We start from the raw sequence: 15,935 nt of genomic DNA on the forward strand, positions 1-15,935 counted from the left end.
TGCCATTGAATATGAGGCTATAAGATCGATTGCGGGTCTTAAGCATTCAAAATGTTAGAGCTTCCGGGTGATTTTTCCCCCTGGACCCCCTTCAAGTAGTTTTGGGAAATCGCTCCTCACTTGCAGCACCTCCGAGTTTAAATAAATTAAGAACCAGGGGTATATAGGGAGCTGGCGTTATATTTAATTAAGTGCATTTTTGATTGAGAAAAAAAACCCAGATGATTGGATTATTCTTTTTAAGGTGGTATGAGTACATCCAGGACTACAAGAAGGGCATCCAATACAAGATTAACCTTACCGATAAGAAGTGTAGCGTTGATAAATTGATTGGCCCATGGCAAAATCACACCATCCCAGACAATGCCACTATGGAGGACGAGTACGATATGGGAGACCCGGGCCAATCGTTTACCGTACGCGAGTGGTCTGATAGAGTTCCTGGCAGAAAGAGTAAGTCTGATCTGAAGTATCACATAAGTCACGTGATATTCGCGCGTACAACGCGTGCGTCATGAAACATAGCGTAGCCAATTACATAATAGATTTCAAGATGTTTTTACATTTTGTATATGGTCGGCTCAATAAAAGTATCAACTGTTACACATAAAAGTAAATTTATATCTTCTGTGGTTGGTGAAACCATTAAAAATCAAATTAAAACATGATTTGCTCTAAAAGAATCCATAAGATACATATCAAAACACTTCTGTTTCACTTATATACTTTTATATATACTATAGGCATAAAGTATATATATTACGCCTATATATGGTTTTTAGAACAAAAATTATGGAACAAACTTTTCGACATTCTAAAAAATAAACAAACTAAATTATTTTATATTATTTATTTCATTAATTTCGGCAAAATACAACATATGGACAGACAAAAATATATGAAAGCCGAGGAAAGTAAAAACATAACACTGTTGTCACTGATAAGGTTGTCTCTAATAAACACTACCTTTAGGTGACGTCACTGCCGCCAGGTTTTAAAAATTGTGGTCATGTAAAACTTTCCTATACAATTATGAAATTTGTCTTGTGGTTAATTTTCCAGAGGAAGCTTGGATCGGTGCATTTACAGTCAAGAATTGCTGGCCAGTATTTGAGGTGTTTACCTACAATGATCCACAGAGCGAGTACAGTATCTCTACATCTACACGGTTCTTCGACTTGACGCTAGGCATACAAAACATGAGTGTGTTCACACCCCCCGACATGTGCAAACAAGACTCTTTTATCGACACGATTTTAAATGAACTTGATTCTGAAGATGGCGGGGAGATTAACCTAGAATACGTTGATAAATTCATAGATGTACTAAAAGAAGCATTTAGTTTTTTCGGGCTATGAAATATAATTTAAATTTGGCAAAATATTGAATAACTGTCCTTAAGGGAAAAAAATATCAAATACACATTTAATACAAGTTATAGTGGGATTTTACTCGATTATGATTAATATTTTCATCATACGGTACATTAAACATCATAACTACTTCCATTGTTTCTTCGATTATAGACAATTTATTGATGTGTTTTCCGCTGGAATTTATAAAACTATCAAGTACAGCAATCAACTTGTATTATTGTTATGCTGATGTAATCTATATAGTATTCGTATGTAGACATACAGTTATATTATGACCAGAAAAAAAATCACTGAACTATGTTGTGGAAAGTTATTTTGTCGAATTGCCTACACACCACAGTGAAACATTTTAAAAGGCCTTTGTAAAATGTAATTGAGGTTAACACAAATAATACTTCACATTAATTCATAGTAATTATGTTGTTTGTTTTTAATGAATGTTACAGTATATGTTGATTGCTATTTCAGCCAAATCATTATCAATAATTTGTGTGCTTTAATACTAAATTTAGTAATTACTAAGTTTATGTTAAATGATGATGTATATATATATATATATATATATATATATATATATATATATATATATATATATCCTTAAACGTTTAAACTTGACATAGCTACTGATCACTGCAAGCTTGCCAATTTACTTTGTTTAGATACAACTAAACATCTGTAACCATTTATATATGTGTACATTTAGCCTAATCTAATTTCTAACCTTTTCCGACATACTTCTGCAAGTATAGAACACAATCAGTCAATTAAAATGAAGTGGAAACATCATGTAAACAGTAAATACAATGGATGCTGAAATTGTTGCATGCTTTTGTTACATAAAAAAAAATAATTCTAATAAATTCTGGGATGGAAAGCATAAGCAATCTTCATCTGTGTACAAGCATATATGAAGTCCGAATTCACACACATCGTTGAAAAGACATCCGAGCAATTGGAATATGCAGTAGTTATTGCCTATGTTCCTGGCAGTGGCGTATCTAGATGTGTATAAGAGACAGGAGTTGCACTTGCACAAAGAAAGGAAGGAAGTTCTATTACCAGTCTCCGACAACCTTAAGGGGACTTGATGATCAGTTGAGGGGCGATAATTCGCAAAATAAGGTGATTTTTGGGATTTTTATGGTTTATGGTTTTATATTTATATAGCGCCTTCCATGATCGAAACCGTCTCAAGGCGCTTGAAAAATATATGTGAATAATGTATGGAAATAAATTTGACCAGAAATAACCTAAACTAACCAAACAGAATAACCGACAAAACAGATAAAAAATAGAATCACACATCATCACACCGTTTCAATGACCGACCAAGGCCGGTCAGCTATTGATTTCACGTGTCATAATGATGTGTGTAACTAAATATTGGCCTATCGAGCAACGAAAATGAATGAATGTGAGTGGTCTATAGTGAGTTATAAAGATGAGTTTTCAATCGGCTTTTGAAAATCCCAGTTGAAGGTGCCTGGCGTACATAATCGGGCAGGCTGTTCCAAAGCTTAGGGGCAGCAACTGCAAATGCTCGATCACCATAAGTTCTGAGATGACTTTAGGGAACGAATAGCACTGATTTAACAGTTGTTGACCTAAGGGATCTTGTCGTGGATCTTGTCACAACCATCTCACGGATGCATGCTGGTGACTGGTTGTTCAATGATTTATATGTAATAAGCATTAGCTTAAACACAATGCGTTTCTTTTTTAACTACCTGACCGTGGTTTGGGGGGGGGGGGTGTGGAACAAATGGTTCCTGGCATGGTACATGAACATGCTAAATTTAATTTCTTCTAAATTACAGAAAATCAGAAGTGATGTTTGAGGTTTTTAAGTTAGATACTTACCTGGATGAAGTGACTTATGCCATTGTCCCTTTAAATGAACACCCCACAAAAAAAATAAAAACGTCTGTCCAGGGCACCACATGACCACATGTGAATGTTTTATGTTTTGTTTTCTTCCTTTTTCTATTTATTGTAAATTTTAAAAAAGGACCCCAATGGAAACTATTCCTTTAGTTTGGATTAATTGGGTCATCCTTAATCCTGTTGTTCTTTTGTATTTCTATGTTCATGGATTAGAAATAAAAACAAACACAACAATAATGCTGTTTTCAACATCTCTTAGGTTACCACTGTACAACAGATTAAGTCTCATCATACAGTCTTTCTGATAGATAAAATACATAAATCAGTAGTAACATACTTACCTCGATAACCACACCAGTCTTAAGTTCAATTCACATTGACGATATTATAACAGATACTCATTTGAAGAATACTATAATTTAAATATATTAACCAAAAGGTGCACTGACTATGTTCAAATAAAATAAAACAAAAGTGACTCCAAATACAGAAAGTGTGGCCATATTATTCAACATTTCGACTTTAATTTGTCATCATCAAGATTAACATATGTACAGTAAATACGTTATTCCTGAGAATCCTGAGGATGAGTAGATAAAGTCGAAACATTGAGTAATATAGCCTCACTTTCTCTATTTGGAATCAGTTTTGTTTTACTTTAAATATATTATAAACTTAAAAAAAGAATACATCGACGTCCTCGGACCAGCTAGAGTCCCTCTGACCAGAAGCTTGACGTCCCAAGTCAGAAGACAACATTGTTTGCAAAGAGTTTCTTGCCAAGAGCATTTGCCGATTAGAGTAAGCTCCAACAAAAACCATCTAGCGGACAATTCCAGTTTCGTTTGAATGAAAAAAAGTATAAAAAAACAATTGCTTTCACCTGAAAATTTAAACATGAAAAAAAAATTTCCTTGCCAAATAAAGGACATTTAAATAATACCATTTCTATTAGTAAAACCACCATAAATCATTGAAATTCATAAACTTATTATCATTAATATACAACCATTATGTGACAGGCTCTAAACTTGCTGTAATAAATGATTGTCCATCTTTTTCAATTATATTACAAGAGTCTAAGAAATCCAAATTAGAAACGTATGTTTGCTTGAAAAACTTTTCCCTATCTGTCTCAGATACAGAGTGAATATTCTGTGTAAGTTTATGAAAATAGTCCCTTGGAGCTGGCATAGTAATCTGGAAACTGAAGCTGAGTGAACAATCCTCTAAAACTTCTGTGTGATGTCTCATTCCCACAAACCAAAATAATAATTCACCTTGAAAAGAGATATTGCAAATTATGTAATTTTTTAAAACAAGTTCCTTACACTAATAATTGATTTCTCTAGCCACCTGACCTTTAAAACCTTTGTTTTGTTTTGTATACTTATCAGGGAACAGTGAAATTTCACTGTTCCCTGATACTTATGAATGCAAAATTTAACAATTCACATGACAGACCTTTTAACTGACCATTTGTTATATAATATATAATATTTATAGTACTGTCTTCTCAGTTCTTAAGTCAATCACATTGTTACCTCATAACCTTGCCTGAAGGTGGTCTAGTCTTCATTTGTTTTTAGCAACGCAGTAGAGCGATATTTGTTTGTGCGTTCAGAGCTTGGCTTGGCAATAATATATTTGTCGCAATGTAAAACAATACAGTGTTCTCCCGAAGCATATTAGCTGTCAATTTTACCCGTAAAAATAACCACCCAACCAGTAAATATTTTGTGTTTGTAAAATAAAAATTTAAAAAAACCATTTAAAGGCCTAAGTGGTTTAGGCTAGCCCTCTTTCAATAAAGGAACATTATTCCAATCTAAGACTAGTATAGGCTATGGTGTTGTTTTTTTTTTTTTTTCAAGTCATTAAACACAAAAGGAGCAACACTCACACTGTGCACATAGCTGAATTTTATGGACAAATTTACCAGTAAAAATGTTCCAATTAAGAGAACACTGACAATAGCTTTAGCCTTTTGCACCCAAAATGCAAAAAATACCCTGCAATATTATGGAAATGGAAACGATGACATGACAACTGACTCATAATTAGTACTCTAATAGATATTGTCTGGTGTATACTTTATCAGAAATGAAAAACTGAAATCATTAAACTGATAGATGGATCTCTTACCTGGATACAGAGTAAAAACAATTGGATTTGACCATCTAAGTTCTCCTTCCTCCTTGATTGGCCATGAAAGACTCCAGTTCTTCACACTGGAAAACTAAACAATAATTTGAAAAATTTAACTTAATTTATTTTATTTTTCACTCGAGTATGAATAACAGAACATGATATTAATGATGTAAATAGTGATGATATGATGCAATATTGATGATACGATGTAAATAGTGATTATATGATGTAATAGTGACGATATGATGTAACAGTGATTATATGATGTAATATGATATGATGTAAATATTGATGATATGATGCAATAATGTTGATATGATGTACAGTAATAGTGATGGTATGATGTAATATTAATGATATGATGTAAATAGTGATGATATCATGAAATAGTGTTTATATGATGTAATAGTGATATGATGTACAGTAATAGTGATGGTATGATGTAAATATTGATGATATGATGCAATAGTGTTTATATGATGTAATAGTTATGATATGATGTACAGTAATAGTGATGGTATGATGTAATATTAATGATATGATGTTAATAGTGATATGATGTAATACTGATGAATCACAAAATTGAATAAAGAACAATGCATTTTTACCTGTGCTGTCATGAAGGTGTCACAGGTTTCATCCAGGTGAGGTGACACGCCTGTGTTTTTTGTTCCAATAAAAAAATTCATGTTAGGATGAGAAGCATTGGCAAATGGTTCCCGGGTGTAAACATCTTCTGATAAAAAGTATGGCGCCCTCACTTGATTCACCCAATCCTGAAAAAATGTTTAACATCATATTTATAGCTATTACTATCAGTTGCATATAAAAGTAACAAACTATATTTTCAAAATCTAATCTATTTGCATTGGAACTTTCAGTCAGACACAGTACTGTACATATTTGGCTTATGCTGAATATTCACACAAAACTAAGAGTACATGACGTATTGGAGTAGGTTGTGCAGTGTCTATGTTCATCTATGCTCTCATTATCACTCTTGCTATCATTTCTCCTAGAGCCTCCCAGAAATCAAGTCGTCCTCTCACAATCCTACAAGAAAACAAAAACCTCCTGGAAACAAACCAGCCTCCTGCAAATTCAATATATTTATATGTTTTACTGCTGTATTATCTATTATCTTCCGGATGTCAGCTGGTAATGGTATCGCCATGTACAGCAAAAGTACAGTTAGATGTGTTAAGAAAGTTCATTTGACCAGATCTCCCAGAAGAGGCTTCTTCCAACTTAAGACCACTGTAATAACTATAATTCCAGCTATTATTTAGTAAACATAACCATGGAGAAAATATATATATTTCCTCCATGGTATAACTTACTTGGATATACTTTGCATTTGTTGGAGTCCTAACATCTATGTATCCTGCAGCACATTCCAAGCCTTTGTAACTTTTCCTTTTATTAATATCTTTCAGTGGTGTAATAACTTGACCCTAGAAGTATTTAAAGCACTGAAATAATGCTACAGAAACCATACAGCTATGTACAACAAAAAAACAGTAATATAGAAATAGTGCTTTTATACAGCTCTATTCACTCTACCAATCTAACAAATTTGTGTGATTTGCCCATATATGGGCACGATGATGTCATATCACACCCATATATGGGGACAAAGTCACAAAAATTTGCCATATAAATTAGAATAAGCAGAGCTTAAGAGGTTATTCAGCGCCCCTTCTTGTACTACAGCTCTTTAAAACACTGTGTATTATATATTAAGACCGATATCTTTCACGCATAAGGCATACTTTTTTATAAAGAAGTGTATCGAATATTGTATCATACTGCATTCTTACCTGCCAATCAAAATACTCTGCATCAGGGTACTTGGAAAAAAATGATTGACAATTGAGCGAGCCAAGTCCTGGCCAGTCTAGTGTATCAAAAATAAAATAAAATCAGTGTGTATAATATACAGCAGTAATATCAACAGTAATGGTGGTTTGCCATATAAATATCATGGAAAATAAAAATAAATGTTTCAGATATATGGCAGAAAAGTAATTTAACTGAAAGCAATGTGATGTACCATCTACTGATACAAATCAATTTAGTACAGTACTATACTTGTCTTTCATTTACCTTTCATACCATCACTGACTACAATTGGTTCTCCTGCATTGACGATTTGTTCAAATTCTGCAAAAGTCAAGTTGCTAACTCTTCTAATCTGCTTGGGGGAACTGTTTCTAATGAAAGCTCTCTCTTCAGCAGAAATCCAATTTGGACAAGGTGATGTCATTGCATTCATGATGTCTGTAAAAGAATTATTATGATTGTTACATTTGATCTAGATTATTTTTTTCCACATACAACAAGAAGTAGTATTTGCTACTTACTGGATGGACTGATGCTTTCAATACAAAACTGTGGAGCTGTTTTTAGCAATGAGAAAAAAAAGGTGTTTTTTTTTATCTGGGAAACTTTAATTAGAATTTTGTTAATTTTTAATGTTAATGACTTTCACTCACTTACCTTCCTGTAAGAATGCTAAGGTCTGTACGACATCTACACCAATGATCAATGAACATATAGATGCAAAGAAAGGTAAAGTGACCTTCCAGAAGACAAGGAATGCAATTGGAAAACTTATCCCTAATAGGACAGCAACCTTTTGATCAACGGGTTTGAATTTTCCTGGGTGAAGTGAAGAACATTTCTTGCCCTCCATCTCCCGAACTTCATGAATTGATTCGGCCGTTTTAGACCTAGGCATATCCATGTTGTTACTTTTATTTCCAGGAACCCTTTTACTCATCCTAAAACTAATACTGAAATGTGAAATACGAAAATAAACGTCTAAAAGGTACTAAACGTGTCTTCAACCCACAATTAAAAACCTATGTAATGGTATCGCAAGCCCTCAATGCCTTCACTTGTTTACATTTTGAGTGACCTTATTTAGGCTTATAGCTGACCTTTAATTCGTATGTTTCTGTAATACTTTAAAAGCAAGCAGAAACAATTAATTTTATTATATTAATTAATAAAGTTCAGTATAATATATTTATTTAAAAAAAATAATATTTTATAATAGTATGTAGGCCTAAACCGCTATTTTAATAACAAAATTGGAACAGTACTTCGCGAAATAGTTTCGAACGGAAACGATCGCCGTCGACGTCGTAAGCCTATGGTGTTTAGTCATGTGGAACGAAAACGTGTGTAGTACACACACAATAAACCTCGCTCGCTAGCTTTATTTTATAATACAGTACAGTATTGTCTTTTATGTGCTGCAGCCATGCTGTAGCCTACTAGGACTGGGGCCTAGGATTCAAATGGGAAAGATAAAAAGAAAACGTTCAAAATTCCATCTTCCTGCTTCTGGACCAGGAAAGGGAAATGAAGATGGGGATAAACAAACGGTAATACAGTTTAGTACTATTTATCTTTTATTTAGTAATTACTTTATCATGACATGAAGTACTGAATTCTTGTTCTGGTTTCAGGAACCAACATATAGTCAGATGGATGTGACATCAACAGGCTTAGGGCCTATATTTCCAACTAAAGGCCTTTTCAACTTTAAGAACTTTGATTTGGCAAATGTTAACACCCATCTGAATGTAGATAATGATGACACAAGAAGTTTCATATCAAAAAAGAGTATTGGAATAGGACAACACTTGAGAAAGAAAGATAAGATGAAAATTCGACATGAGAAATGGTTAGAGAGTAAGTATGCATACAGTAAAACTTCAAATAGAAGCCTAATCGGCTTAATTTTGGGAAGAAGCCCATCTCCGAATTGAAACCCCTCTTTAGTTTGCAAAAGTAGCCTTTAAAAAAAAAAGCCCATTTCGAGATAAAGTACATACCTGTATGTGAATTTCAGACATTTTAATTTGATTTGACTTATTCAGAAGCCCATCCAAAGGTTGCATAAAATAAAAAGAAGCCCGAGGTTTTATGGTATTAATTATTTATAGTTAAGCTTTTGAAAATTTTAATTTTAATATAAAAAAATCAACAAATCAATCAAATTAGCCGAATGTTTGTGAAAACTACATCCCTAAATCAATTATGGTAATATTTTTACAGAAATTCAAAATGTGAAAACAGCGAAAAAGAAGAAAGCCGATGCTAAAAAAAGAGCAAGTACAGCTATCGTTGGTGACCTTCAACCTTTAACAGATGCCCTTCCAGAACTCTCTGAAATCCTACAATTAACAACAATAAAAAAGTCAAATGCTGAGAAACATGCTGCCAGGTAAATTACTAATAAATTGAGAGGGGAAAAGTCATACACCGGTTACCATACTCCAAATAATTATTTTTCACAATGGTCATTGATATTATTCTGATAGTAGTAGTCATCATCCCCATAAGCTGATTTGCTCACAATATTATTTAGATTGGTACTGCTGTTATTGCTAATTGTTGTTATAAGTCAATCGTGATGTCATCACTGTAACTCCCTATGTTATTTGCCTATTCCCCAGCGTTCACTAATTTTTCTATTAGTGGACGCTTGGCTTGATTTTTTTTTAGGTTCGTGTGTAAAAAAAAATTCCTCATTTTTTGTCACCGCGAAATACATCGCGTACCGCGATAAAAATTGAATTGAAAATTACTTTCGTAAAATAAGCTTATTAAGAACCCGAAGAAAGTTACTTCAAATTCAATATTAAGTATGAACAATTAAGGAATTCATTGAATCAATGGACCCTCATAAACACAACAAACTGAACGTTTAATAGGAATACTCTATACCTTTTGTAAAGACTCCAGGAACAAATGTTGATGTAGGCCTATGGCCAGGCAGGAGGCCGCACAGGCCTCCTCCTACTACAACTAGACCTTAGCCTAGCCTAGTTATGAAATCTTCGCACGATTTTACCTGTCTGCATGCACCGACCAAAAAGGACGTCAGAGACTGTATTCTCTCTCGAATCCTGAAATGTTTATTTCTTTGACGAAAGTCTATCAAGCAATAGCATTTCAAACAAGTTCATTCTAACACAATACAAATTACAATAGTTATTGATCGCATCTGTACTGTGCTGCTGATGTGTAGTTAAACGCGTACTGCAGGAGCAGAAATCGGCATACGCACAGCTAAATATAAATACGCACACGTATACTGATCATATCACTATAGCAACCGATGACTGCTACCACAGTTGCTTATAAAAAAACTAAAATTAAAAGACGGTGATTGACTTATAAAGCAATTAGTAGAGCATGCATCATACACTAAATGGAAAATTATTATACTTAGGTTAGATTTAATGCATTCAAAAATTTCCTTCGGGCATTAAATCTAACCTTCGTACAATAATTTTCCTATAGTGTACTATGCCTAGCTCTACTAATTGCTTATTATTATTGAATCAAAATGAATATTGCTGGGGTGCAACATGAATTAATCTTAATTGATTTCATCTAATTTTTGCTCAGGTTAAAGACAAAAACAAGTACCTGGAAATCTGGGGATCGACAGAAGCTTGTGTATGTATGCAGTATATTTATATTTTAAATACATAAGATGACACATTAAAGTATTTTTAGATACCTGCTGCAAAATATATTTAGGAAAAAAACTAATTAGATTGATTTTAATAAAATATAATTTTATTATTACCATTGCCTTGCCGAAGGAAAGATGAAGGTTATTGTAATAGCACCCTTCTGTATGTGTGGTGTGTGTGTCCTACTGGAAACGATTTACTTCAAATTTTTACACATTGGCGTTGTTACGTGTATTTTGGTCCTCCTCGAATTTGGTGCTGATCAGAAGTAAAACGCAGAATTTAGAATGTTATTTACATATTTTCCTGCCGCAACAGACAGCCAACTCGAGCAGATCGTTCTACTGAGACATTTGGCCAGGCCGAGCTGACTGTGTGTCAAATTCTGGCTACTGGATTGGAAGCGGTCCATATGGCGTGCAAGGTTGCCCGATCGATGGGCTTGCCAGACGAGGGCTATGATACTAGGTCTAGTTTGGCGAATGACCGCGGGCCACTATTTTTTCACTAGATACAGTACATATATCGCAACTGGGTGAGGGTTTGTAATCTCAGATTATCTTGTTTTACATTGAAATTTTTTTTTATTTACTTTCAGCATGAATGAACTGGCCAACTTCAAACAGGTTCTCAATCATACTGCATTCAAATCAAATGCTTTAGCAGCCATAAACCAACATTTAAAGAACACGATTCAAAATGAAAAAGACAAGATGGATGACGGATGAACAGTTTGTGAAATTAACCTACAATTTAAAGATTTGTAGGACAAAACTGTCCAACAGCCTGCAACCTGATATGTTGCCGGCTGTATTATGTGCCATAGTGTTTTTAGTTTTAATCTGAATCATGAACAGAAATAAAATACAGTATAAGGTCATTGTGAGACATGTCTTATTTATTTTCGTCTACCAAAACTACTTTTCAAAATATACAATTTAATAGTTTCTTAAATGATTGATGGACCATATTTACTAAACATTGTTGAAAATTATACATTGGTGAGCGAGCCATGTTCTAATATTTACTACAATGATAAAAAATAAACATAAAAATGTTTGTCTTGTTATGCACTGTGTCATTAAGCCCGCCCTCATTAAGCCCCGACATGTGTTTATGGGGGGGAAAAGCGTATTTCTGTCCCCTTTTGGTATATTATTTTATATTAATTGAAATTGCTTAAAAGATACATACTCTATGTAGAAAAAAAACGAAACAATAGAATTTTTTTTTAAATCCTCAAATTTATTATCTGCCAATTCAAAAGTTTATTCATCTCTGTAAATTAATGGAGAGAATATGTAGCTTTGATTTCTATATGAAAGCTAATTTACTTGCTTAATTATACAAAATAAGCATAAAGTATTTTAATAACTAAGTTTTGGCAAAATACATATCTATTCCTTAATGAAATTCTGAAGGGAAATTGAATATTTGTACACAGTTAAATTAATTTGTCCGAGCATCATTGTGGCCTTCCATTTTAATCATTGAATCACTGGAAAGGTTCTTGTACGGCATCTCTATAGGAGTGTTGAATAAGTACACGTGTCTCTGAATTACTGCTGCGATGATGACGAACGACTGGAATCTATAAAATATAAAAAACGGCGAAACTACTCGCAGAAGTGCGCCCCAGTCGCCTGCGTCATAAAATGAAACTTCTAACTCTTCTATGCAAAGTTCTTTTGATTCTACCATGAGATTGAAGATATATAATATCAGGTTGTAAACCAGCAACACAAGAAGGATCGTCTTTAGTTCATTGGAGAAATGAAATTTATCAATACGTACAAGTTTACATAAAAACATTGTCTGTGCAGTGCTTTGCAGAATGATTATACAATCACGGATGAGAACGACGAATGCTGCGTAACGAGTTGTCGAATCAACGATGCTGTAGACGGCAGCGATTAGAGAGCACGCATTTTGTAGGAAGATTCCACTTAGTGACAGAAGCAAGAGATTTTGATCCAAATCAGTTATGCATGTTTCATGCGTAGGATTCGATAGTGAGTCTTTCATTCTAAACCAAATATAACAAACAGTAAAGAGCAGAAATGCATAAATGAGGATCTCTGCAGTGCCATCCAGCTGCAGCAGCAGACTCGCCCGATGCTCGCTGCTTTGATGAGTGTTACGCTGCTCGTGATAGCAAAATACCATCAGAGCTATCTCAGAAGCCACAAAGAAACTCACTGTAGTGATTGCTGTTAATATAAGGGTGATAAGACCAGGTCCTGGTCGATGGTGCGACAAATGACATTCATCAGTATTCCGGGATTCTACCAGTTTACTCTTTTCGTCGTAAACTTCGAGATGAAGTTGTGGCGCAACTTTTGCCGATTCCAAACTTTGCTTTGTTTGGAGGTTAAATTCGTTCTCTTTGGACATACTCAGCCAGAATACTTGATAGATAATCCCGATCATTAGTGCTGTAAATTCTGACAGAACTGATATATACATGTTGTTGAAGAATTTTATAGAGTCGTCTTGGTTTATCACGGATACGAACCCCAACGAGCAGTTCACCTCCTTTGTTGGTTCGACATCTAATACAGACTTTGCGTTTTCGAACATGGCGTACAATATCAAGGAAAAGTTAGACCACAATAAAGTGGCTAACATCATGTAATTTCTTATCTTTGAACGGAGCTTCTTTCTACAACGTTTTTTCTCGACGTATTTCATCGGAATTAATGTAAATCTAAGAAGGAACAAACCAGTAAAATGCCACCAGGAGTTGCTCTGCCGTGGAGTGCCGAACAAACAATGCATTAATACCATTTCCATGACCACGAAAATCCATATCAACACAACCATGGCGACTTTGATGTTAAAAAGTGGATATCCTACACAATGTATATAAATAAATAATGGCGCTATTTGAAATGCTGAGGTAGCGAGTAAAAGAACGCTTCCTGTAATCATTAGATAAATACCGTTATCCTGAAAACGATGGATGGTTTCTGACACACCCGTTTCGAAGAAAATTCCTTTATCGTCATCCCTCTCATTATCTTTGTCGTGGAAATCTTTTAGTAGAATAACAAGGATAAGTATTCCAATTGCTATGCAGGTGCTTAAAGCGAGGTACAGCGTTGATGCGGACACAAATTCCCGTTCAAAGTGTTCATGCGGTGCCCCGAACATAAATGCTAAGGGAATGCATATAAGGAAAATGAACCAAATCCAGCCGCATACAAAGCCTTGTGCGTCCTGAAAGATATAATAAACCATTATATTTCAAAGTTGCAATGTTTTAAAAATCATTTCATATAAAGTGATTTATAATACATTGCCACCTATAGGCCTATGCAACATCCGTAAAAATGGAGTCAACTCTAGACATTCAGTTTAATATAATAATATATAGGCCATAATATATAATATCTTGCATCTTCACGTGATGTAATTACGCATGGGAAAGACGCCAGGTGATACATGAAGGTTAACAAATTGAATTATTTTCCCTAATCATCGCACATTTCATAAATTATAATTATTTTTGAAATAATAAGGATTAACATTGTTATAAAATACTAATTAAGATGATTTTTTCTCTTTCAATTTAGAGGTTTTTCGATTGCTGTTGTCGCATTCCTGACTTACTGGGTTTTACTTTGTTTAAAAATTACAGTGTATTGTGTAAATAACAGAAAGTATCTCGGCACACCTGTTATTTAATTAAATAAAAGTGCAAATGGTAGGACTACGCCATCTAAAACAAGTGAATTACTAAACAACTGTTGAATCTCACAGATTCACATAAAACCAAAGTTATGGTGGTAATCTATACAAAACAGTTTGGTCAGGCTGTTAATTAGGCCATATTGGTATAGGCCTATTGTTGCATAGTAAGCAAAAAAGGCAAATTCTCTACTACTGTATTAAATTCATCCAGGCCCACGATGGCTTGTCTGTATGCTGTCGAATGATATAGTGATGATGAATAATGATATGATACATGGTGGTAATAAATAGTTATTTTATTTCACAACTACGCTACACCCAACAGCCAGTGGCCAATTACAGGATGTCTTAGATAGATACAATTTAAAAACATTTAAAATATTACTATATAAAGACATTAATACAACATAAATATACAATGAGAAAGTAGTTCTAAATGAAAAACTTAACCGAAATACATCAATCGTGGTGTCTAACTGTTCACTCTATTTAATGGTATGAATAGCAAGTGTTTATTTCGTGAGTTGGGCCTATTAACTTTCAGAGGAAATAAAGAACACAGAATGCAATCAAATCGTGAATTTAAACATCTCAAAAGAAATATATCAAACATACACCTATTATTGAGGGGGGGGGGGAGTAGTGAGATATTATTATTATTACTATTATCACTAATTATTATTATTATTATTATTATTATTATTATTATTATTATTATTATTATTATTATTATTATGGCAATGTTCGAAGATGATGGATATCATCGTTGATATATAAAATAAGCCTAACACTAATGATAACCATGTTGCAAACAAAAATAAGTAAAGCAGCGGGTGAACATGCGCAATTGTGACATAATTTAATCATGCACATTAGCCCTTGGTATAACGAATAGTACCGAAACCCTGGCGATAGCCTAACTATAAGCATATGGCAACCCGATTTTAATTTAATACTGATTTTTTTTTAATGAATACAGCACACTTACATGTTCGTGACGTTCCATCTTCGTATGATACCAAACTGCAAGTACGCTTTCTACAGATAAATCACTGTACGGATTATGAAATACAAATGAAGCACTGAGTTTTAGTTAATTTACAACAATAACACGGAACAATCGTACTCCACTGAAATCAATGAATGTGATCGAAATTTATGAATTGTTTTAACACTTTACAATGTCGGGCCAATAGCGATCATTACGTTGAATCAAAACACCCCTGTGCGCGTATTCAACCATGACGTAATGCGCGAAAATCTGGTCATAAAGGTATTGTAGACACTCTCATCATACCACGTCATTATATAACATATAACGATCATACAATGT

General features: G+C 33.9%; 2 protein-coding genes across 7 annotated transcripts in view; one reads left to right on the plus strand and one right to left on the minus strand.

Annotated features, from left to right (window-relative positions):
• LOC117105115 overlaps positions 1-15,935 on the minus strand; it is a 30,980-nt gene that overhangs the window by 14,376 nt on the left and 669 nt on the right. Inside the window, exons 1-7 of one of the 6 annotated variants that reach the window (XM_033246165.1) lie at positions 8,251-8,356; positions 7,518-7,691; positions 7,232-7,308; positions 6,752-6,865; positions 6,020-6,187; positions 5,406-5,499; positions 3,332-4,540 (exon numbers count right to left, since the gene is read on the minus strand). In XM_033246165.1, coding sequence (XP_033102056.1) covers positions 4,272-4,540; positions 5,406-5,499; positions 6,020-6,187; positions 6,752-6,865; positions 7,232-7,308; positions 7,518-7,686 — 891 coding nt within the window. In that variant the 5' untranslated portion in view covers positions 7,687-7,691; positions 8,251-8,356 and the 3' untranslated portion in view covers positions 3,332-4,271. Of the gene's footprint in view, positions 1-3,331; positions 4,541-5,405; positions 5,500-6,019; positions 6,188-6,751; positions 6,866-7,231; positions 7,309-7,517; positions 7,692-7,910; positions 8,357-11,789; positions 14,129-15,590; positions 15,655-15,935 lie in introns of those variants that run through there. The other 5 variants (XM_033246166.1, XM_033246163.1, XM_033246164.1 and 2 more) reach the window with 5 other exon arrangements.
• On the plus strand, positions 8,576-11,789 carry LOC117105118 (protein FAM207A-like). The gene is made up of 5 exons (XM_033246169.1): positions 8,576-8,803; positions 8,888-9,113; positions 9,480-9,648; positions 10,839-10,889; positions 11,508-11,789. Exons 1-5 carry the CDS (start codon positions 8,717-8,719, stop codon positions 11,635-11,637), a joined length of 663 nt encoding a protein of 220 aa, XP_033102060.1. The 5' UTR covers positions 8,576-8,716; the 3' UTR covers positions 11,638-11,789.

Source organism: Anneissia japonica, unplaced genomic scaffold (genome assembly GCF_011630105.1).
Source record: "Anneissia japonica isolate Jap-2015-1 unplaced genomic scaffold, ASM1163010v1 scaffold287834_len5846547_cov211, whole genome shotgun sequence".
Lineage (NCBI taxonomy): Eukaryota > Metazoa > Echinodermata > Crinoidea > Comatulida > Comatulidae > Anneissia > Anneissia japonica.